At 42.2% G+C, this 23,275-nt stretch overlaps 1 protein-coding gene across 2 annotated transcripts; it reads left to right on the top strand.

Moving 5' to 3' along the window:
* Positions 1-399: 399 nt before the first annotated feature.
* ccdc171 (coiled-coil domain containing 171) lies at positions 400-14,052 on the top strand. Of its 2 annotated transcripts, none has more exons than XM_086272787.1 (24): positions 400-439; positions 1,137-1,287; positions 1,925-2,195; positions 2,614-2,764; positions 3,129-3,298; positions 3,496-3,642; positions 3,722-3,814; positions 3,999-4,159; positions 4,293-4,431; positions 4,551-4,754; positions 4,833-4,922; positions 5,346-5,549; positions 5,818-5,985; positions 7,439-7,606; positions 8,697-9,204; positions 10,578-10,694; positions 10,790-10,965; positions 11,046-11,180; positions 11,249-11,428; positions 12,254-12,399; positions 12,477-12,531; positions 12,639-12,770; positions 12,930-13,082; positions 13,203-14,052. In XM_086272787.1, the coding sequence occupies exons 2-24, from the start codon at positions 1,154-1,156 to the stop codon at positions 13,449-13,451; spliced, it is 3,951 nt and encodes a 1,316-aa protein (XP_086128913.1). In that variant the 5' UTR covers positions 400-439; positions 1,137-1,153; the 3' UTR covers positions 13,452-14,052. The 2 variants fall into 2 exon arrangements, with proteins under 2 accessions (XP_086128913.1, XP_086128904.1); XM_086272778.1 differs by having other exon boundaries at positions 406-672.
* Positions 14,053-23,275: the final 9,223 nt, after the last annotated feature.

The following is a 23,275-nucleotide window of genomic DNA, read 5'->3' as shown; positions in this document are numbered from 1 at the left end:
GCGATGCAGGTGAAAACCAGCCTCATACCGCCCCCAAGCTGTAGTTAAATAAACCACACACACGCAGAAGAACACTCAGCAAATTAATATATTTAAAGGTCAAGAGTTAAAAATAAATATGCTGAAGCTTACTCGCTTATATTGTGTGTTCTGAGGGGAATATTTGTAACTCTTTAATATATATAATCATGTGAGTACTCTTTGATGTTCATCTAAAAATAACTAAATTATACCAAAATTACTAAATTTAATGAAATATAATTTAATCTGATAAACTGCTCTAAAATTGAGTATAAGATAAATAAAATGCATTCAAAACAAATAAAAATAAATACGTATATAAAAAAACTTTAACCAGCCAATCCAGCGCTGATCCGGAAGCGACGTACTGACGCTAAAGATGGCGTCAGATTCAAACGGCTTCGGTTTTAGTGCGACAGTAAGTGTTAATAACAGTGTTTTAAACGTTTTCTTTCTAAATGTGTGCTTAGATAAGATGCCACTGAGCGTCGCATAATGATTAAACACGGGTTTGAAGCTAAAAAACCCTCCAATGTTGGTTATTTATTAAGTAAGAGTATTTTTCGGGACTGTTTATCGTACGAGAACAAAGCTTCATTAACAAAACAATGGAGTTCGTCGCTGACTCGATAGATAGCAAGTGTCAGAGAGGTAAGTGAAAACTCAACAATTTGGTTAGGATGAAGGCAGTATTTTAAATAATTCGGTACACATTTAAGCCAACAAAGACTTATGTAAAATGATAAAAATCCCAACAGGAAACACCTGACAAGTATTTATAGCGCTTGAAGATATACGTAGAGATTTAAGTTATAAAATAGAAATCTTGCGGAAATACGGTTTTTTGGGGGGCTCTGTTACTGATGCCGAATTGATCACCTGGTCTGTTTATTCATCACTAGTCGTAACTGTTTTTGTAGAACTTGTGCAAGCTTTATTATTTGTAGGCAATAATTAACTTAGACGATTTGTAAACAGAGCTCGCTGTAATTTCGTGTGCGTCTGCTGGCAGGGCAACAGCAGCGTCTAAGCAACCAAAAGAGTCTCCGGGGTCACAAAGAGGAAATCGGACAGCTTCAGGCGTGACAGTAACAGACATTTAAATGCAATTCCAGGTTCACTGAACTCAGATATGCAGACGGAAACAGCAAAGAGGAGGAGACAACCTGACCGAAGCGAGAGCGGGGAGAGGAGAGCAGAGCCGCGGGATATCGAAGAGAGACCCGCGGGCAGCAGAGCCCGGAGCTCCGGGGAGGACAAGGCAAGGTGGGTGCAGGCAAATTTTAAGACCTAGTTGGCCTTAAAAATGTAAACTTTGGATGATTGAAGAATTAAATGACTGTTTTTTCTTTAGTTTTAAGATTTAAACTAAAATAACAGCCAAAAAGGGAACAGTTTGAAGGGGGGTTAAAAGCATACTTCGACATATTTTTTAAAAAGATCTTAAAAAGGCTACTATATAAGAAGTTATAATTTTTACTTAAGATAACTCTTTATTGTTATTGCACAGTCATACATAGTACAATAGTACATTGGAAAACTGTCCCACGTACAACACAACACGACATTATAAATGTTGAAATTAGTCTTTTATGAATGGTATAAATGAGTCATAAAAATGTGGGGAAATGAGCTTTAGATTCTGTGAAGTTTGAGATAAAAAGTCAGAAGATAAGGTGGAAATTAAACAAAAATGTCGATTTTTTTTTTTTTTTTTTTTTGAAGAATCTGAAGAATCTGGACAGAAGGCTGATTAAAAACAATCTGCTCTTTGAAGGTGTTCACAGCATCAGCTAAATTTAAAAATTATTACATAAAAAAAATCACATTTCTGAGATTAAGTTAAGCTGTTATGTGGGTATTTAATAAAAAAAATTAAAAAATAGTTTCTTGCTTTCTTCAGGTCAAATTTGAGCTTTGACGCTCCGCAGCAGAAACAGAAGCAGGCAGTAGGAGACCGACGAAGAAGGAGGGCTGAGAGGAAAGGAGAGGAGGAAGAGGAGTGGGAAGAGAGAGGAAGAGGGAAAGACAGAAGCGGAGGACATGGGGGGAGGGGAGGGAGGAGGGTGGCGTCAGAAGGGCACGATGGGGGCGAGGACTGCAGGAGGCTCAGGTGGAGAGTCAACGATGTGGAGAAAGAGAAACTGCAGCTGAAGGCGAGCCACAACCAGGAGGTGAGCTACAGCCAATCATAACCTGCAGTTCCTCTAATGTCCACTTGAGGCTCCAGCAGCAAAATGTCCAACTTTAAACATGTTTACAGCCTGCTACAAAAACGGTTTGGCTCTCAAGAGCTAATTTCCCCCTTCATGTCATCTAAACAGTCTAAACAGAGGTGAATCGTTTAATAAAGTCACCTGAAATTGTGACCAAAGATGAAAATCATAATTATGATTAAAAGATATGAAAGAGTGAGAAAGAAGGTTCAGAGTTTTGGCAAAAAAGTGCAAATAACGCATCGAAAATCCAAAATGTTCAAGATAGAAAGACAAAACTTTGGACAGAAATTAATAATTAGCAAATGATAAATAATCAGCTACAAATAAATAATAATAATGTAAGTGTGTGTGTGTGGTTACTGTGGTGTTTAAGGTGTGTCGGCTGCAGGCAGAGCTGACCCGGCTCCGGTGTTCGGTGGAGCGCGGCGAGGCTCAGAGGGTGGAGCTTCAGTACCAACTGACTCTGAGCCGCAGAGATGCCGAGCGAATCACCGAGCTCAGCAGAGATAAACAGGCGCTCACAGGTACACGAATCCAACGCACCTTTCTGCTTCATGCTGCGTGCGATCCCCCGCAGGAGCAGGCTTCCCGAAATCGGCCAATTAGAATAAAGCTGGCAGTGTAGTTTAGTGCAACACATGATGTCACTTTAACAGAGCAGACTTTTAATAGTCCTTCCTTTTTGATTGTAGAGTGATCTGTGAAATGAAGTGCTACAAAGTTCTGTCCTTGTAGAGTTTTTCATGTCGACAAGTCAAAGAAATATAAGAACTCTTCATCTGTACTCAAGAAATCCTGTCCTCAGCAGGACCGCATCAATCCCTTGCTCTATAAACGTCGTGGCTTAGAGCACCGACAGCTCTGACAATGTTTGTGTTTGTGTGTTAGAGCGAGCGGCGCAGCTCCAGCAGGCGGTCGAGGAGCTGCAGAAAGCTCTGGACATCACGCGGCAGGCCAGCGAGGGAGACCGGCACGCTTCGCAGCGTGAGGTGGAGGAGCGAGATCGACTGATTCAGAGTTTCAGCTCTGAAAACCAGAGACTGCACCAACTGCTGAAGGTTAGAGTCACAACAGAAAAGAGCTCTGTTTTTAGTCTTCATGTGACAAAGAAAAACTCAGAAATGTAACTTAAACATGATTAAAACATTATGTCATTTACCAGCCTAATAATAGGCTGAAAAACAGATTGAATCCAGTATTTCTTCACCCTCAAACAAGTTTCTTGGGGTTTGGTTTGTGTCTTCTGGTCTGCAAGGATCAGGAGGTTGCTCTGGAGGAGTCAGAGACGAGGCTGGCCAAGTTGCAGACAGAGCGAGAGAAGGAGGCCGAGGTGAAAAGACGACGTGCCGACGAGCTAAAGCAGCTGATGGAGAGAGAGGAGAGGAGCCGCAGGGAGAAGGAGGTGAGGCCAGACCCTGTTCCTGTTTTTAACATTGGGTGGGAAACGGGAGAAAGAACAGATGTGTGTCTTCTCTCTCCAGCTGCTGGAGCAGAGGGTGAAGTCTCTTCAGTCGAACATCGAGGCAGAGCGAGGTGCTCACCTGGAGACAAAGTTCAACTCTGAGATCGTCCAGGTAACAAACGCGCAGAGTCGGAGCTTTAACACATTCAATTAAAGCGCAGAGAGGTTTTCACTAACAGAGAAAACACATCAATAGTTTTTTAAAATAAAAACGATTCACTAAAGGAACTCATAAAGAATCACTGAAGTATCAATGAAGTCTTATCAATATCTCTCCCTGTTCATGTAACCACCAGCTGCGTGTGCGGGACCTGGAGGCGGCGGTGGCGGTGGAGCGGTCCGGCCAGCAGGAGGCACAGAGCAGCCTGGAGCTGCTGAGAGCTCAGTTCAGAGAGGTGGAGAACGCTTACAGCCGGGAGAGAGAGAGGAGCAGCAGCACTGAGCGCGCTCTGGAGCGGTGAAGTCACTGCAGAAACTGCGGCTAAAAAAATATATAAACTGTCATCTGATCTAATCAACCAATCACATCACTAAAGGCTGGATGTATTTTCTTTAGTTGTCTGTAATTGGGATTTCTAACATGTGCACAGGTTGCAGTTAGAGTACGAGCAGTGCAAGTCTGTCATGAGCGCTGCTTTGGAAACGGAGAGGAAGACGACCTACGACCTCTCAGAAAAACTTGAGGAGGAGGAACGACAGCATGCAAACACACACTCACTGCTGGAGCAGGTAAAACGTACACCCACACACACACTTTAACTTGGTGTGTTCATGTTTGTGTGTCGTGTGCATGTCGCGCTACGATCATATCTGAATTCTTCTTGCTCATTTCTGTGAACTGTGTTTAGGCCGTTCAGAGGCAGTGCGACACAGAGGAGGCGTTTGTGACCTGTGTGAAACAGATCAGAGACGCTCTGCAGCAGCACACCAGCGAACCATCAGCGCAACCTGCAGAGGATGATGGGAAACAGAGTCTTCCTGCTGAAGTCCTGCAGCTGCTGAGGACCACGCTCAGCTCATACCAGCAGAGGCTGTTAGACGCTGACAGACAGGTACAGATTCCTCTCGTTTATTTCTGCGTTTCTTCTGGTGAATTGTGATTTTATTCCTCTGCTCTTCTTCTGTGGCAGCTCCAGGATCTGCTGCTGGTGTCGGAGAAGCTGCAGGAGGAGAACCAGACTCTTCAGCAGCTGACCTCAGATCAGAGGAGTCAGATTGATGTAAGTACAGGTCTTTATCCTAAATGGAATCCCAGACAACGATGGGACTAATGTGGACTGCCAGTGCTGGAAAAGTCGGGAGCACTGGATGAGTTTTCTTTTTTACATAATAAATAATGGTAAAAATAAATAAAAGTGCTCCTTGATAGACAGAATCCAGCATGTATATAAATCACATGACGTGATATAAGCAGACATAAGAGTGGAAACACCAAGTTTGCTTTTTTGGACAGATGGGACTAACACAAGTGTGTCTCTGTGAAGCAGGGACTGTTACTTTCAAAGGACGTTTATTTAAAGATTCTCAGTACGTTGGTGGAAGGTCAGGATCTCTGTGTAATCTGCAAAGACATTTTCTGGTTTGTTGGAAGGTGAGGACATTTTTATGTCTCAACCTGTTTTTCTCTCTCTTTTCTTCTCCAGGAGTCTCAGCAGGAGACGCTGAAACTGAAGGAGGAGGTGTCTCGCTTACGCCAGGAGAGCTCTGATTGGTCGACACAGAGTCAAAGCCAGGAGGCCGAGCTGCAGAGAGAGAGGGAGGAGAGGAAGAGGGAACTAGAGAAGGAGAGGGAGGAGAGGACAGCAGACGTCCAGGAGATAACTGAACACTACAAGAAAGAGTCGACGGTGCTGAATCGAGATTTTTAACATTTGTTATAATTCTGGTGCTGCATTAATCTGTCCGTTACTTTCAAACTATTTTTATCTTCTGTTGACTCAATTTAAATGAAAAAAGTGAAACGTTGTCAGTTAAACACTTGTGTTGTGTGTGTTGTGTGGCAGCAGAGTCACAGTTTGAGCCCGCTCTCTCAGCAGCATGATGTCATTATATCATTACAGCTGAGGCTTAAATGCATTACAGCCTCCTCATACTGAGCCTCTGTCTGTGTGTCAGGCCCATCTGTCCTTCCTCTACTGCCTCTACCAGCGCCTGCTGGCTGGCTGCGTCCTCCTCGATCAATCTCAGAGCATTCTGGGTAACTTCACCTGGAAGGAGCTGTGTGATGTCATCAGCGAGCAGGTGGACCAGCTGACCTCTGACCTCAAGAAAGCCAACAACAAGGTAAACCAAGCTGAATTCACCCACTGATACCCATCCTGTCTTCACCTCAAAAACATTTTTTACTTTCATATGAACACAATTTATAAAATAAATGTGTTTTATTTAATAAGACTTGAAACTAGAATCTGAAACCAGGATTAAGTGAAGTCCAGATGAGTCGCCCCCTGCTTGTCATTAGAAACAATCCAGGTTTCGTTTCAGGTGTTTTCTGTTCAGCTCTACTCTTCAGACCCCAAGAATAAAAGTATGATTGACTAATCACTGCAGCTCTGATGATTGTTCCTTTGGTACAGAGCCAATAAAATTTGTTGTTAGTGAGAACTTTGTTTGCCTTGACTAACTTCTTTCACAGCCAGATCTTAAGAAAAAAGGTAAATTGTTTAGGTGCAAGTGCCAAACCTGGTCACCACAGGGTTATTTAAACTCTAGTTGCCCTTAAACATGTTCACTCTGCTTTCATGAGTTACTCACCAGTATCTGTCAATCCCATTGCTTCACTGGTTTTCCTTGATGTTGAGAAAATACATCTCAGAGCCACTTTGTGTCACCAAGAGTCACCTGTAGATGCTGAATGTCATTGTCCTTCTATGGCAGGATGACAAGTTATAATTTGAAGTAGCCTAACAGTTGCATCAGTGACTGCATACAATCAGCAACTGGCTGTCAAATGAAACAAAGAAAGTACAATTCTACAAGATTTCAACGATGTTTAATTATTTATTATTGCGTTTTAATTATTTTTCACAAAGATGTAGTTTAAGGTTCGTCCTTTTTCTTTGTCCTTATTTACATTTTACAGTTTTACAGATTAAAATTACTGTGCTGTAAATACAAGAGAAGTTGCGCCAGGTTAATAAATCTAAAATCTAGTAATAGACCAGGGTCTGCCTAGTAGTGACGTAGTGTGTATGGTTTCTGGCTATCATGTCAGAGGGAATCAGTTCCTGTGTGGTCACAGCTGTAGATAACTTGCATTTAGATGTGTTTGCCTACTTGATAACATGTTAGTCAAAATATAGACAGTCTGAGTGTTGAATTTGAATCAATTGATATTTTGATGGTGAAAGAACTTTACTCGAATGCCAGTCAAATTTCTGTTTGTTTAAATGGGCTTCATCTGATAAAAGTGGCTTTATCTTGTTTAATGCTAGCAAACATGTTGATAAGCAATATAGGAGCGAGCCGGCTAACATTAGCTTCCTGACTATATGAATAAATTGGGGTCTTGTCCAGGACTGTGGCGTCATTCAGAGGCCTGAGACCCCCAGAGTATTTTCACAAACCGGTGAGGTGACACTGAGCTACAAGGTTTCACTTCCTGTACCTGCCAGCTGTGACACATCTGCAACAGTTTGCTGACAGACTGTGAACATTATATTTCCCATGTGGCTAAAATGTTGAAGTGCTCTTCTGCCCCTCCCCCACCCTGTTTTTCTTTGCTCTCTCGCTGCAGATCGCCCACCTGCAGAGCGTGTGCGACAAGAAGAGTGTGTGTGTGCGCGAGCTGCAGCGGAATCAGGAGTGTGTGTTGTCCCGTCTGGAGGAGAGCGTGAGGAGGAGGGAGGAGGAGTGGAGCAGACAGCACACGCACACTGTGAGGGGGCTGCAGAGCGAGCTGCAGGTAACACACACACACACACTCATCCCTGGGGTGTTTCGGCGCCTCGTGTACGTCAGTCACGTCGCCCTGCAGCGACAGAGGCACTGTGAGCTGAATCAGCAGGATGGAAGCAGAAAGATTTCAGTTATCAGTCCCTTTGGTCAGATTCTCCGAAGAGACGAGACGACAGATACAAAAATCATCTGTTCACTTCCAACTTTGTTGTCTCCGAAAGCATAAAATTCTCTGCAGCAACATTTACAACAACAGAAAAAGTTCACCGAAGAGTGAAGAGCAGAAAAAGGCAAAGCTTAATAGGGATTTGTTACAAAGTTATTACAACCTTTGTGTCACTGAGCAGCGTCACACTTTACACGTTTTTTCTCATGAAAACGCAATAAATGCGAAAGCAGAGAAGAAAAGACATGTTGACACATTTCATGTTTAATGTAAAAGAAAATAAGTAGCTTTGTTTAACCGTGTAAACAACTGTCACCATTAAAAATACCGTGACACCCAGCATTAGGGCTGTTCGATATAACGATATATATCGGATGACGATATAAAAACATCTATCGTTTCATTTTACGCTATCGTTTGTTTCGAGGTGTCGCAAAATAAACTGTTTATGGCAATATTTTTTCATCGTTTTGATGGTCACTGTAGTGGCTATATTACTTTCTTAAAGTTCTCTCTTTCTATTATATGTAATATAACCACACTACAGACGGACAAGCGCCTGTTTTTATGCGTTGTCGTTAGCAACAACGACGGTAAAACCATAGTGTGGCTCCATCGTCTGCTTCAAAATAAACCGAATCACGTGAAAGAGAATGCAGAGAGTTTACGGATGAGAAGCAAAAAAGGTGCTAAAAAATAAACCTTAGACTCAAACAGGCTTTTCCCCGCAGCACGCCGTGTAATAAATACTCACACTCCGTGTTAATACCAGACGTGCACAGTTACCTAAGATCTGAAAATGGCAGATTTTGTTTGTTTGTGTGTTTTTACGTTGGAGGCGGCATACACATCAGCTCCGCCCACTTCCTTCTCTTTGCTGAACCAGCGTGTTTCTGATTTTGGATGCTAACGCCTCCACGTTTTGTTCCAGCTCTGCCGCTCTCAGTGCGACTCTCTCCGTGATCGCACCTCCTCTCTGGAGCAACGCTGTTCTTCGCTGACCTCTGACCTCTCCCAGCTCAGAGGCCTCCTCTCTCGAAGTCGCAAGGAGTCCTCGTCCTTCTTCTTAGCCTGCGCCCTGCTGGGTGGAGCGCTGAGGCACGCTCACCACCGTCTGTGTGGGCTTTCTGAGCAGAAGAAATTCCTGTGCCGGCAGCTGGCAGAGCGGGAGCAGCTGGAGGAGGAGGTGAGGAGGCTGGTTGATGCTCTGGAAGGAGAGAAAGACCAAGAGAAGGAGGAAGAGAAGAAGAGAGAGAGGACGAGGAGGGCAACGAAGAGGTGGAGGAGGACTGTGTGTGCTGTGCTGGCAGTGAGGAGGTGGTGTTCGCTGGCCAGGAACACGACAGTGTTGCTTCGTCTGGAGAGAGGAGGCGGAGCTCCAGCTGTCTGCGTCTGTGGAGGGGCGGATACGGCGACACAGAAGGGTCGAGACACAGCAGGTACACACACCTCCACAAACAAGAAAGGAAACACTTTCAGTGTGTTTGTAGCAGCTCAAGGAAACACCGTCTTCAGAAGGTAACACACTGATGTTAGAGATGGTGCTGAGGCACACACAGACTGTGCTGCACTGCTGTGTGTCACTGATGTTGTGCAGCAGCTGAGAGAGCAGCGTAAATACTGTGTATCTGAGTGTCAGTGTAATGACAAGCTACCAGACTCACATACATGCTGTGGAGCTGCGGTCCTGTGAAAAACAGTTCAGCCCACGATTCAGTCGCTTGTGGAACGATCTTTAGCAGCAAGAAGTTGAAGTCATCACTTCCTGTATGACTATCGATCTCTCACATCTCTGTGGAGGAAATTTGTCCCACTCTGCTTCACAGCATTGCTTCAGATGATTGAGGTTTGTGCACAGATCTCTTAAAGTCCTTCCACAGCATTTCAATCAAGTTGAAGTCTGGACTTGGTTAATTTGGTGGGATCGTTGTCCTGTCGTATGACCTGGTTTCAGCCAAGCTTTAGCTGTCGGATGCATCTCCTCACATTTGAATCTTAAATAACAAACAGACAGTTGGTATGAGGTGTTTAGTTTTCTCCAAACATGGTGTTGGGCATTATGGACAAACATCTCTGCTTTGCTCTCATGTGCCCATCGGTCACATCGTTCCAGAAGTCTTGCGGTTTCTTCAGATGCAATTGAACCATGCTACCTTATTTAAGAGTGAAGAGGCAGGGTCTTGAAATACCCAACAAGCCACACTTGTTCTGTTGTTTTCTAATTGTACCGTCGAGAACTCGAGCATTTAGCGTGCTAACTGAGGACCGTAGAGCCTCAAATTACACTCCGACCTTCAAGTGAATTTGCGGGGAGGTCCACTGCAGCAGCAGCAGGAAGTTTGGCAGCAGCCTCCAATGTTTTCCATGTGGGATTAATCTGTTCTGACTGTAGAGGTGGAGTTCAGATTGTTTAACAATGGCTTTCTCCTGCTGTCATAGAGGCGCTCACACATGATCGTGAGTTTAATTGAGTGCTTTTGATTATCAGCACGTGGCTGCTGCTTAGCCTCTGAATTCCTGTGGGCGCAGTAAGGGTGGACTTAGTTTTTCACACATCACTCCTGGATTTAGACGCCATTTTTAAAAAGTAAATAATGAGACAGTGTGATATGTTGTGTTTTGTAGTTGGTTTGGGATTTCCCAAATTTTAAGATTGAAGGATTTTCATGTCCTGATTTATAAAACCTTAGAGTTTTGGCACAGTTAGTTCATTGGCAGACATTAATAAGTGTTTCATTCATGATAAATGTTTGGTGGAGTGTGTTTAAAAAACAAAAGGAAACTGAGAAACTTTTCTTTTTTTTTTATTTAGACAAAAAGCTGACTGACGGTCGTGAAGGTCTTTGTGCTCGTTTGTTTGGATCTAAACGTCTCTCATCCACCATCCTGACCTCCATGTCTGACCTGCAGGAGGCTCTGGGAGACTCTGGTAACCACAAACACACACACACACACACACACACAAACAAACACACACACACACACACAGACCTCAAAAACATCTTGTTTCTTTTGTTTCTCGAGATTCGTCCCCTCCACTCTTGCTCTCAGTGGCTTGCGCAGGCTTGTCCCGCCTCCTTGATCTCCTCCTCGACCAATCAGAGTCCAGCCTATCATCCTGTGGCGTGAAGGAGGAGACACTGAGCAGCCGAATGAGGCTCGGTCTGAGTAGCCTGACGTCTTTGCAGTCTGACACAAAGGTCGCTAAACACAAAAGAAACTCAATTTTATCTGAGAAACTGTCTCCCTCTGCTGACCTTTGACCTCTGTGCGCCAGCAGAGTTTGGTGTCGGTCCTCCAGCAGCATTTCCTGGTCTTCAGCCAGCGGCTGCATTCGGCAGAGGTGGAGAGGCGGAGCCTGCGGCTGGAGGTGGCCAATCTGAGGAAAGGACTCCGGAAGGAGACGAGCAGAATGGTGAGGCAAAACACACACACACACCTGCATGCTAAACACCTTCATGACGTACGTGTGTGTGTGTTCAGGTACCAGATGAGCGTTTCCAGAGTGTGTGCGTGGAGCTCCGTCAGGCTCTGAGCAGAGAGCAGGAGGCTCAGATGCTGATCCAGGAACAGTCCAACCAGCTGCACACGCTGCAGCGGCGAGTCGACGAAAATGCTGCCGAGCAAGCTGAAACACAGCGCACACTGAGACAGACCACACAGGTACGCCACACACAAATATTCACTCTGCTCTTTTTGAACATCAACAAGTGTGTTACTTGCAGCAGGTGGGATTAGGACACGCCCACACAGAATCTGACTCGACCTGGGTTTGATGGACGCTCTATTGAGAACATGTTCACCACTTTGCCTTCTGTCAAACAGCCCTTTCTACAGTAAGCAGGAAGTCACCCAAATTGCTGTCCACCAGACTCCATTCATAAAAACAGTAATTTTACCTCACAGAACACAGAACTGCCTCCTGCTGCCTCGATTGATCGGGCAAGTTTGCCCTGTTACGTGACTTTGGTGTTTTGATCCTTTGGTTCAGACACAAACTAGAAAAGTCTGACCGCAGCCCCGTCATCCTGTCAGAGAAAAGTTAAAGTTTAGTTAGTGGAGTTTGGTGGAAAACAATTCATCATCTGTTTCCACAAATAGGTGGGTAGATAAAGCTTTAAACACATTTCAAAACCAATGTAAGAACTGGGTGAACTGGAACTTAGAAAGTGAGACGCTCTCTCTGATGCTATCATGTTTAATGTCAAACTGCACGGATTTTAAATATACAAAAAGGTACAAATCAAAAATCTAGCATTAATATTCTACATTAATAACCAACAGGAGGAGCAAGCCCCACTCCTTGCTGTTACCTTACGAGAACCTAGAGTTGTTTACTGTGAGCTGTTTAATGGTGATGTTGTCAATAATTTACCTTCACAGTTAATGTGGAAAAGATGCCTGCAAGCCTGCACAGTGGACACCTTAGCCCTGGTGCAGTGATGGTTACTTTCAGGTAACTCTAGGTCTCTCTCTCTCTCTCACCAGGTGCTGTCAGAGGCACGGCAGGAGGTGAATCGGAAAGAGCGCTCACTGAGGATTCTGGGTAAGCACCTATCAGGGATTCAGAAGGGGAAGAAGCAGGTGGAGGAGAGGCTGCAGCGAGCTGAGGAAGAGCTGAGCGATGCCAGCAGGTAGCGGGCCTTCTTTCCCTCCGCCCAGAAGTTTGTTTACTGTGAGATTGTCGGTTGTTGACGTTGTTGTTTCTCAGACGTCGGGACGGTGTGGTCAGCTTCATGAAGGCTGCAGAGGCGAGTTGCAAGCAGGTGAACACATGCGCACAAACACACACACAGTGAGGTGACCTCACTTTGACTGCTGAAAACTCACTCTGGGCCTCACAGTTGTTGAAACAATGCAGTGTGCTCTTCAGTTCAGGGACAGTCTCGTCCAATCACAACACTCTCTGAAGGCCAAGCCCCGCCCCTTGCTGTTACCTCACGAGAACCTAGAGTTGAGTGGAGCAGAGAGCATCATGGGAGCTCCTGAGGCGACAGCGTGCCAGGTAGCAGAGCGAGGAAGGAAGTGTCTTTCTTTTCTTATGTTTTCCCTCCTTTCTTCTTCCTTCCTTCTTTCCTTCCTTCCTTCTACACCTTTCTCTCCTCTTTAGCCTCCACCCTTCGCCGCTCTCAGTTCATCCCTTCATGTTTCTCTTCCTGTGCAGAGTTTTCTCTCCGCCGTCTCTCAGCTCTGCCACACCTGCAGCTCCAGGATTGATTGGCTTGAGCAGGAAGTCTCTGCCCACCGCAGTCATGTGACAGCACTGCGTAGCGAGCTGCAGGATGCCTGTCTCCGTGACAACTTGGCCTTTGTTCCTGTAAGACTCCCTCTCCTTTAAATACTGGTCTCTATAAGCCTCTATCTTTAGTGTAATGAATTATTTTTATACATGCAACAATTCCTGTTTACAATAAATATTACCTTTGTTTCTCTTCAGGTGTCTGATTTCACAGAAACCTTTCCTGTCGCTGACTTGGAAATACCTCAAGCTGTTCCCCTCTGTGATTTGTCAAAGAACCCGATGATCACTGTAAACCACTCCCCCTCTAAGGTAAACCCCACCCCTCCATCAAAAGCAAGTTCCTCCCCTACATCGGCTTCTTGCAAAGTCACCGTGGGTCAAACGAAGTTGAAGAAAGCCACAAAAAAAACCAGAGGCCACGTGAAGAGCGGAGGGCGGAAATGATCACATATATAATGATACAAACCACAGAAGAAGAAACACTTTTTTGAAGTTGTGGAGGCATTCTGATTTTAGAAACTTCTCCTTCAAATAACCAAAACTTTATTCATCTGCAGTAGCGGGCAAACATGCTCTCTCCACAGCTGTCTGGTGACAGACGCCTGAAGGCCAGATGGTCGAGCGTTACGACGGCGACTCGGTGACGGATCAGCAGCTGCCGCTGCCACCAGAGCTGCTGTCACTCAGACGCTACTGCTCGTGTGCTGTGGCCGAGTGCGTTCTCAAAGGATTCATGTGAAAGAAAACATCACAGAGAAAGCGTGAAAATTCTTCTTTAGTGTGTTCAGTCGGTTTTACTCAGTTACCTCACTGCAGATTTTCTGTTCGTGTTACTTTTTCGCTCTCGTGTGAGCTGAAATTTTGTTTGTTTGCACACAGAACTCACGAGCAGATACATGTCCAGCTAAAGCAGAAAAACTAAAGAAATATAAATGTATGTTTTTTTGTTTATTGTATTTGTTTTTACTTATTTATTGTCAGATTTTCACTGTTAGGAATTAAAAATTAAAAATAAAACACTAAGGAGTGACGGCAGCATTTTCATTTTACTAATCTGTAAGTAACTGAACACAGCAAATAATTTTTAAAGGAGCAAAATGATCACAAACAAAAAAATAACCCCAAATAATCTCTAAGGACACAGGACATCATCACAGACACAAAATGAGTCCTTAAGAGGAAAAAGTAGAAAACAAATGACTTAAAGGAAAATTAAAATTATCCAATTAAATAAATAAACTAAGCAAAAAATAATAATCTCAGGAACACTGAATGACCACTAAGTTTAAACATACATGACCTCAGAGAGAAACAAATTCCTCCAAACAAAATATTGCAAAAATAAAAAACATTAAAGATCAAAACTGAAGTTGTGAAAACAAAAGTTTTCAGCAGGAAAAGCAATCAAGACAAACATTTCATAACTACTGCATCAGCACAATAACTCTGTGTGTGTGTGAAGCCTCAGGCGGTGTGTGCTTCTTTTTTTTATTTGGCATTACCATGAGACGGCCAAAGAAATGTCCTCGGGCTCTGAGTGTGTGACGTCTTTACAAAGCGACTTAAGCTGCTGACACACAGAGAGCCGCGCTGATTCAGCTGAACGCGACTCTCTTTCCTCTGGAGGGGTTCGTCGTTTTTTTTTTCTCTGTCTCTGAGGAGTCCCTTTGAGCTCCCCCTCCTGTCTTACACTCTTCCTTTCATACTTATATCCAACTTATATTCTCTGATTTTTACTGTTGTCTTGAGTTCTTCTTTGCACTCAAAGAGAAACAAAATGAACTCAAACAGAAAAGAAAAAATACACATAAGTGCCACTCAGTCCTAATGAAACTTCAGCTCTTATCAATACAAAGACCGTTTTCAGTGGGCGTAACATGACCTGCTCTCACCTTTTCAGTTATGAGTCCTGGTGGCCAGTCCTTCCCAGCTTACTTTTTTTAGAGTATTTATTTGTCACAGATTACACAGTTTTAGTTTTATTTAGCATGCAAGCTTTAAAGTCTCTATCAAAGAAAGTGCTGGTGTGCACAGAAAGCTTTTTCCTTGACAGTCACTGGAATCGGGTAAAAGCTGTCTCCCTCCTTCAGCTGTTGACTCCTCTGTCATTTGCTTTGAAAGGAGTGGGTAGCTTAGCTTAGCATCACAGAGAGGACAGCTGGGTTAGTGTTTTCCACCAATAAAAAAGTGACAGGTTCATTGAACAGGAGGCAGCGGTCAGAGTTTGTCCCGCTCTCAAACGACAGATTAAGTTTAATTCCTGATGAAGCAGCAGCTTCTCTCATAGAAAACCAGATTCAAATGACAAATCTGAGGAGCTGTGAATTCCCTCAGAGGATAAAAAATGTAATCCAGAAACAAAGATAAGCTCCGGCATGCAGCGACACAACAGGATCGCCAGCTTTAACCGCTTCGACTCGTGCCACAGTGACCAGCAGCTGCACTCGAGGCTGCTTATCTCAGCGTTTCCCAGAAAATTACATACAAACACAATGTCTCCTGTGACTGTTAGAATCTGTGAAGTAAAAGTATTTCCACTGGGGACGAAAACCTGATAGTATCCATCCACAATATTGGCTCTTCTCGTAGTTAAAGCCTTTGCTTTAAAATGTTACAGTCTACAAAGGAAGGATGTGACGGAGTGGCCATAAGTCAATAACAGAACACTAACCTCCATGGAATAATATCCAGGAGGTTTTCAATGAAGCAAAATGTTTCTGCGCTTTTTATTTGTAATTCTTAAACCTCTACAGAGTTCAGGCAAATTTGTTAAGGACTACTTTCATGTTTAAATGCATGAAATATAGCAGAATTTACTGTGTATGAGATCAGGAACTTCAAAAACTAAACAAACTGACAAACTTTATCTTTACAGTCAGTTTGAGACATTTGCAGGTGTGAAGATCTGAAAGGGGAAAATTGTTTTGGCTCAATGGTAGTCCAGAGAGTCAAAGGCAAATCAAAAGGTGCACCTTGATGGTATATTAAAGAATTATCTGAGAACCCCAGGCCTATAATGGTTAGTAGTGTTTCAATGGTGTTTGATGGACTATGAGTCCAAGTGCTTGGGTATATTGTTCATGGTGATCTGGATATTTGTTGAGTAAGTAACTGGTTTGCAGTTTTGAGGTTCAAATATTACAAGTTCGTTCTGATTCTGTTTGTTCTTTGGTCGTGGAAATTTGGTTCTGGAAGGTTATACCATTTCTCTCTTTAGAGAGTGCCAAAATCGAAGCCCTTAGTATTCAAGAGAACACTAGAACTGTGTGGTAATTACCTTCTCAAATGGTTTAAATCATCTGTAAAACTGTCCAGTTTTTCTTCTTAACCATAGTCGTTCCTCTGAAACTTGTTAAAGATCAGTAAATACAGCTACTTCATTTGCAGGATGACTTTAGGATTGCAAACCTGCCGTTTGCAGATGGGTGGAGTATCGTTACCCATCGGCAGCCACATTAAAGTATTGATAATAAGCCCTGACTTGTTTCATGTGATGAATCGGCCTCTGCTCTGAAGTCTGATGTGACACCGCGAAATGTCAAACAGCAACTTAATCCCATGTTATCCTTTCACACACATGACAGACGTTAATCCACAGCGCGATCCTCAAACTGTAACAGGATTAAAGACCTGAAAGAGCCGCCTTTTCATGGGTTTGTTTTTCTATCAACATCATAGGAACTTTCTTCCAAGTTTGAGCCTCCTGTTCATTAAATAATAATACGACTAAAGGCTGGAACACCGAAAGAAAACAAAACATCAGTACAAAAAGAATGAATTAAAAGGTGTCAGCGTCCTGTTTCTGTTCTCGATCTCCCATATGAATACTCCACAAACTTTTCTTCTCCATCTCCGAGTCCTCCCAGCATGCTGTCCTAGTTCCACCTGTGACAGCGCACACATTTCATTTAAGCCCACACTTAAACACACACTTTCCCAGCAGTGACTGCATTGCTGCCAAGTTGGACTCGCTACAAAGAGAAACCCTCTCACTCTCCAGAGCAATGACACAGATACAAAGGGGGTGGGATAAGGGACTGCAAAGAGTGGGGGAGGAACGAAGATGGAAAGAGAGGACACACTCAGGCACTCAACATGTCCTGTTAAATATATGTTTACCACAAAACACACACAGAGTCTTTAGTGTCATGTAAAATTCACCTCTGGAGCCCGCTGAACTCAACGTTTGAGGTGACAAATGGCAGAAAAGTGACAGACGGGGAAAAGCCATGCTGGAAGCAGAGCAAATTTTTAATGTATTAGCTGTTTAAATGGAGATCAGGAATACTAAACCCAAACATGTGCAGGGGGCCTGAGGAAAGAGCTAGTTTGAATAAACTCTTTAGAACAACTGAAAGTCAGGTTGGATCACACCAAGGGGCCACACATTCTTCATTCCTGTTTAGATCATTTGAATTGAGTTTGAAGCAGAATGTCAACTTCGTCATGCATTTGCATCGTCTCAGAATCACATGTTTAGAGATGAATTGATCTAAAGTAATCAATAAAGTTGGGACACTGTGTAAAATGTGAATTAAAAAAACCAAAACCAATTTGGGTGGCTGTAGCTCAGGTGGCAGAGCAGGTCAGCCACAAATCAGAAGGTCGGTGGTTCGATCCCAGGCTGCCTCCTGGCTGCATGCCGAATATCCTTGGGCAAAATACTAACCCCATGTTTGCCTACTGGTGGTGGTCAGAGGGCCCGGTGGCGCCTGTGTCCGGCAGCCTCACCTCTGTCAGTGCGCCCCAGGGTGGCTGTGGCTACAACGTCGCTTGCCATTGCCAATGTGTGTGTGTGAATGACTGAATGTAGCGTAAAGCGCTTTGGGGTCCTTAGGGACTGAGTAAAGCGCTATACAAATACAGGCCATCTTAGTGCAGCGTATACAAATGCCGGCCAATTTCCAATAATCTCATAAACCCACATTTTATTCACAATAGAATCCATGAAACATTTTAAATGTTTAAACTAAGAAAATGAGCCTTTTAAAGAAAAATATTAGTTCATTTTGACTTTGATGGCAGCAACACATCTCAAACAAGTTAGGAGGACATGGCAACAAAAAGCTGTAAAAGCAACATTTGCAACTACCAAAAAGTTCATTCACAAAAGCACCTAAAGTATTTTTAAACATCTTGAGTTAAAGTGTTGTTTCAAACATACTTTAATGTTAAAGTGTCGGAGAGCCAGTGTAACCTGGTTCACTGAGTTTCCTGTAGACTGAGCCAAGAGTACAGGACCAGGACTTACAAACACACATCAGGACGAGGAGAAAGAGGGGGTGGTCCGCTGCTGTGTTTCAAACACCACCCCTCAGAGAGGTTCTGCTCAGGAAGTATGTCAGGGAGCGGCGATGATCACGCGCTAACGGGGAGTTATCGTCTGATATTTTAATTAGTACGACATCAAAACGGGAAAGAGGTCCATTGGATCCCAGCAGACAGACAGCCTGTCCAACAGCCCTACCTTCACTGTATGCGAGTGCCTCCACCTCACAGCAACAATACAAGATACTTTTCAGGTCGTTTCAGTTCCCATGAGGAACAACTGTGAAGTCTCTCTGCTTCTGGTATGACTGTTTTTTTTCTTCTGCTGATCTCGGTGTGAAGGACTGAACTGAACTCTGGTCTACTGGATTATTTTAATTCACAGCTTAATTTAAAATTTTCTTTTTGTCCTAAATCTGCATAATGGGTTCTTAATCAAGCCTAAATAAATGTTCTAATTAAAGGTTTTTAAAAACATTAAAAGTACTTTGTTTAGGATTTGGGTGGTAACATCAATTACACTAGTTTTATTCTAACACCAATAAATACATTGACATATTTCATCAGTCATCTTATTTTATGTCTTATGAAATAGTTAATTCCATCTCTCTTTGGTCTTAAGATTAATTTAAAAAAGGCTCCAAGAAAGAATTAAATGTGTAGTGAACAAACGTGAACAAAAATATATGCAGATCACTTTAAAAAAAATAAAAATAAAATCTTGAGCAGTAACTATCCAAAACAAGTCTCAGATTATTCAACTTCTGGATGTGACCCAAAGTATTTAGATATGGAAAGTTACAGCGCTCAACAGAGGAAAGTATTTAAAAATTTTAGTTATTTTAAAGATCTATACAGAGATAAGATTATTGAGAAACGCACAGAGAAAGGTAATAACTAAACTTAGTCCTTAACAAGAGAAAATTACATATTTGTGCAGCAGAAACATTTATTATTATCTCCCAATGCCTCAGATTTAGCTGACGATCAGATCAGATTCTTTACAAAGAAAAACACTTTAACTTCCTTTAGTTGGAACAGTGTGACATTTCTTTCTTTCTTTTTATTCACAAGAGAACTTGACTGCTTCATTAAAGCTCTGAGAGAACAAAACTCTCAGGACGATATAATCAATTTAACCTTGTTGCTGTTTCTAACTGCAGGGCAGAAGTCCCACTGTCACCCTGATTCAATCTGACCCTCGGGTGGGGAACCTTCCTCCCTGGGGGAAGCTGTTTCTCAGGGGACACAGATGCTGATGGACACACCAAGGGCAGCCTTATTTATTTAGTAGTCTTAGAGCGGTGTCTCTCACATTAGATGACCTGTGAAAGAAACAAAGTAATAATCAGTTTTTAAATCTGCAACCAGGACTATGGCTAAAAGAAGGTGGAAACAATTTTCGTTTTAACAGATAAAACATTTTAATTGATTTTTAGATTTCTGGGCAAGCACTACATGGCTTGCTTATCCTTTCTAAATGCACATACTGTTGTGTACTTTATTCTCTTTTTGACTAGCTTCTGAGTTTCTTTGCAATTAATTTTTTTTTGTTTGTTTTGCACATGCAGAAATATACAGGGTGGGCCATTTATATGGATACACTGTAATAACATGGGAATGGTTGGTGATATTAAAATCCTGTTTGTGGCACATTAGTATATGTGAGGGGGTAAACTCCTCAAGATGGGTGGTGACCATGGTGGCCATTTAGAAGTCGGCCATCTTGGGTACAACTTTTGTTTTTTCAATAGGAAGAGGGCCATGTGACACATCAAACTTATTGGTAATGTCACAAGAAAAACAATGGTGGGCTTGGTTTCAACGTAACTTTATTCTTTCATGAGTTATTTACAAGTTTCTCTTTGTTCACAGCCATTGACATGTCGAAGAGGTTGACACGTGAGGAGCGGATCGAAATTGTGTCGATATCTGGTGAACGCAGTAACCGGGTCATTGCAGCAGATTTCAATGCAAGACACCCTACGAGACCAACCATCTCCCATGCTACAGTCAGCAAACTGCTTGCTAAGTTTCGTGAAACTGGTTCAATGTTGGATTTGCCAAAATGCGGACGCAAGAAAAACTGTCACTAATGAAGAAACATCAGTGGTTGTCCTAGCTTCATTCAGCAAGAGCCCACAGTGTAGCACTCGCCGCATGTCACTGGAGAGTGGCATTAGTCGAACATCACTTCGGCGGATATTAGCTACTCACAAATGGCAGCCTTACAAACTCCAGCTACTGCAGCATCTCAACGAGGATGACTCAGATCGGCACAGAATCTGCAGAATGGGCAAAACAAAAATTGGAACAGGACGCTCAGTTCACGCAGAAGATTTTGTTCAGTGATGAGGCAAACTTTTATGTGAATGGTGAAGTTAACAAACAAAACCACCGCTATTGGTCTGACACTAACCCACATTGGATGGATCCCTCCAAGACTGTTGGAACAACAAAAGTGATGGTTTGGTGTGGTATATGGGGTACAACGATAGTGGGTCCATTCTTCATCAATGGAAACCTCAAGGCCACTGGATATTTGAAATTGCTACATGATGATGTGTTTCCCTCTTTATGCACTGAAGCTGGCACGTTCCCTGAGTTTTTCCAGCAAGATGGTGCACCGCCACATTATGGGTGCCAGGTCTGAGCATTCCTAGATGAAAAGTTTCCTGGAAAGTGGATTGGTCGTCGTGGGCCAGTTGAATGGCCCCCAAGGTCTCCCGATCTGACCCCCTTAGACTTTTATCTTTGGGGTCATCTGAAGGCAATTGTCTATGGTGTGAAGATACGAGATGTGCAGCACCTGAAACTACGGATACTGGATGCCTGTGCTGGCATTTCTCCTGCGGTGTTGCTATCAGTGTGTGAAGAGTGGAAGAAGAGGGTTGCATTGACAATCCAACACAATGGGCAGCACATTGAACACATTTTATAAGTGGTCAGAAACTTGTAAATAACTCATGAAAGAATAAAGTTACGTTGAAACCAAGCACACCATTGTTTTTCTTGTGACATTACCAATAAGTTTGATGTGTCACATGGCCCTCTTCTACGGTGGCCCTGAGAAGCCAAACGGACTGCAACTTCAGAAAACACTTGCAAAAAGAAAAATGCTGCAAAAAGAAAAACACTTGCAAAAATCATTTTCTGATGTGACCGAGGTATTTTAACATGTGCTAGATGATGCTCAGGATGTTTGATGAGGCTGTGGTGGTGCAGCAGATAACAACAGACTAATTAAACTGATCCCCAACGCCAGTAATGCACCAGGTTTCAGAAAGGAGGAAGCTGTCCAAGCGTCAGTCAGTAGATACTGTTTCATATTCTCTTAAAATCATGCTGGACAGCCACAGAAGCGCATTCAGTAAAAGACTCAATCAACATCATGTGATGCATCACAAAATATCACAGGAAATTATTCCCACCTGTGAGTATCAAAGTTTAACTCCTCCTTGTGACATCTGGATTGTTTTCACTTGTAACATTTTGTAAATACTGTTGGGTTTTTTTTTAACTTTGAAATATTTCATTTCCATTTGGCCCTATTTTTTTTTATATATGACTTACATTATTTTACAAAAATGTCAGATGATTCAATAAACACAATAATTTCAATAAATTTGGCAACTATATCATGATTTGGGCTTTAAAGGGCTGAGTGTCTGTAATAATACAATTTCTCCTTGGATTAATTAATTATTATGATTCTGATTATCCATACCAAATTTGTTTAATTTTTGTATTTGAAACTTCTAACCTCTGTTTTTGTGGTGGGGATGCTGGGTGTGTGGCTTACAGGTTTTCAACAAAAAAACAACAACACATGATTGTTATTATTATTTGCTTATTTCAGATAGTTTTCCAACTTCTGTTTTGAAAAGCATCAGAAAGCATCAGCATCATTGCCATTATTATAATCATGATATTCTGTCAGGGTGGGAGACAAAGAACAAAAGGGCCCAATCACATCCAGTGAGTGTAGCTAGAGGGTGGAGTCAAAGGATGGAGCGCCCTAAAAAGGAAAATAAATACATGAGGGAGAGAGAAAAGTGGAGTTTTGTACTGGAGAGATAGAAAGAAATGAGAAGACAGAGTGAGTAGGAGGAGGAGGGAAAGACGGAAAAAAGAAATGAAGAAATAAAAAGACAAGAAGAACCACAAGGAAAGGAAAATAAAAACCAAGAATCCTAATAAAAAAGGAAAAGGTTCAAAATAGAAAGAAGAGCTTTTTTTGTTCATCAGTGGAGAATTTAACATCGGCAAAAAAGGTCAGTATGTCTTTTTTTTTATATAATATAAACATTCTAATAACTTTAAACCATGAAGAAAGAACATCTAAATATTAATTTCACTACATTTTCAAGAAAATATACAGTGTCTATATCAGGGAAAAAATTATATCTCAAATATATAAAAACGATTTCACTCAACAATAATAAAAAAAAATCTGATTTGTTAAACAAGAAAGTTGGAAACACACTAAATTAAATGAATTTAAATGAGCATAAAATAGAAATATTTTTTAAAACAGATTGTTTAACATCATTTAAAATTATATTAAGTATATAACAAAATAAAATATATAATAAGTCTGACCATTTCTGAGAAAGAAGGAAAAGAAATTGTACATTAATGATTAATAAGAATATAATAATAATAAAGATATTAATATATAATGCTATATAATATTATATATTATGTTAAAACAGTACTTCATATGAATCTTAATAAGTTGTGATCAAAACCCAGTTATCAAAAAGGAATTTCACTAACTGATTATCATTAATCACACTCACAATTACTCCCAATTGCATTGGTACTTAAAACAGTGGTAAATCATGTCTGCAAAAAAGAAGTCATCAGCACATTTATGATAAATATTCATAAAGTTTTAAATAATCACAGTGACCAGTCAGATAGAGGTTACGTTGTATTTGACCAATCAGAGGCCTGAGCTGATGTTTCTGTTCTGACTGCAGGACCGAGACGTGAGG

The sequence above is a fragment of the Aulonocara sp. 'chitande type north' Nkhata Bay genome, linkage group LG3 (genome assembly GCF_057382095.1).
Source record: "Aulonocara sp. 'chitande type north' Nkhata Bay isolate Kocher_YH1m ecotype deep benthic linkage group LG3, A_spYH_male_GT1.1, whole genome shotgun sequence".
In the NCBI taxonomy this organism is placed as follows: Eukaryota; Metazoa; Chordata; class Actinopteri; order Cichliformes; family Cichlidae; genus Aulonocara; species Aulonocara sp. 'chitande type north' Nkhata Bay.
This window is presented reverse-complemented; position numbering and strand designations above follow the sequence as displayed.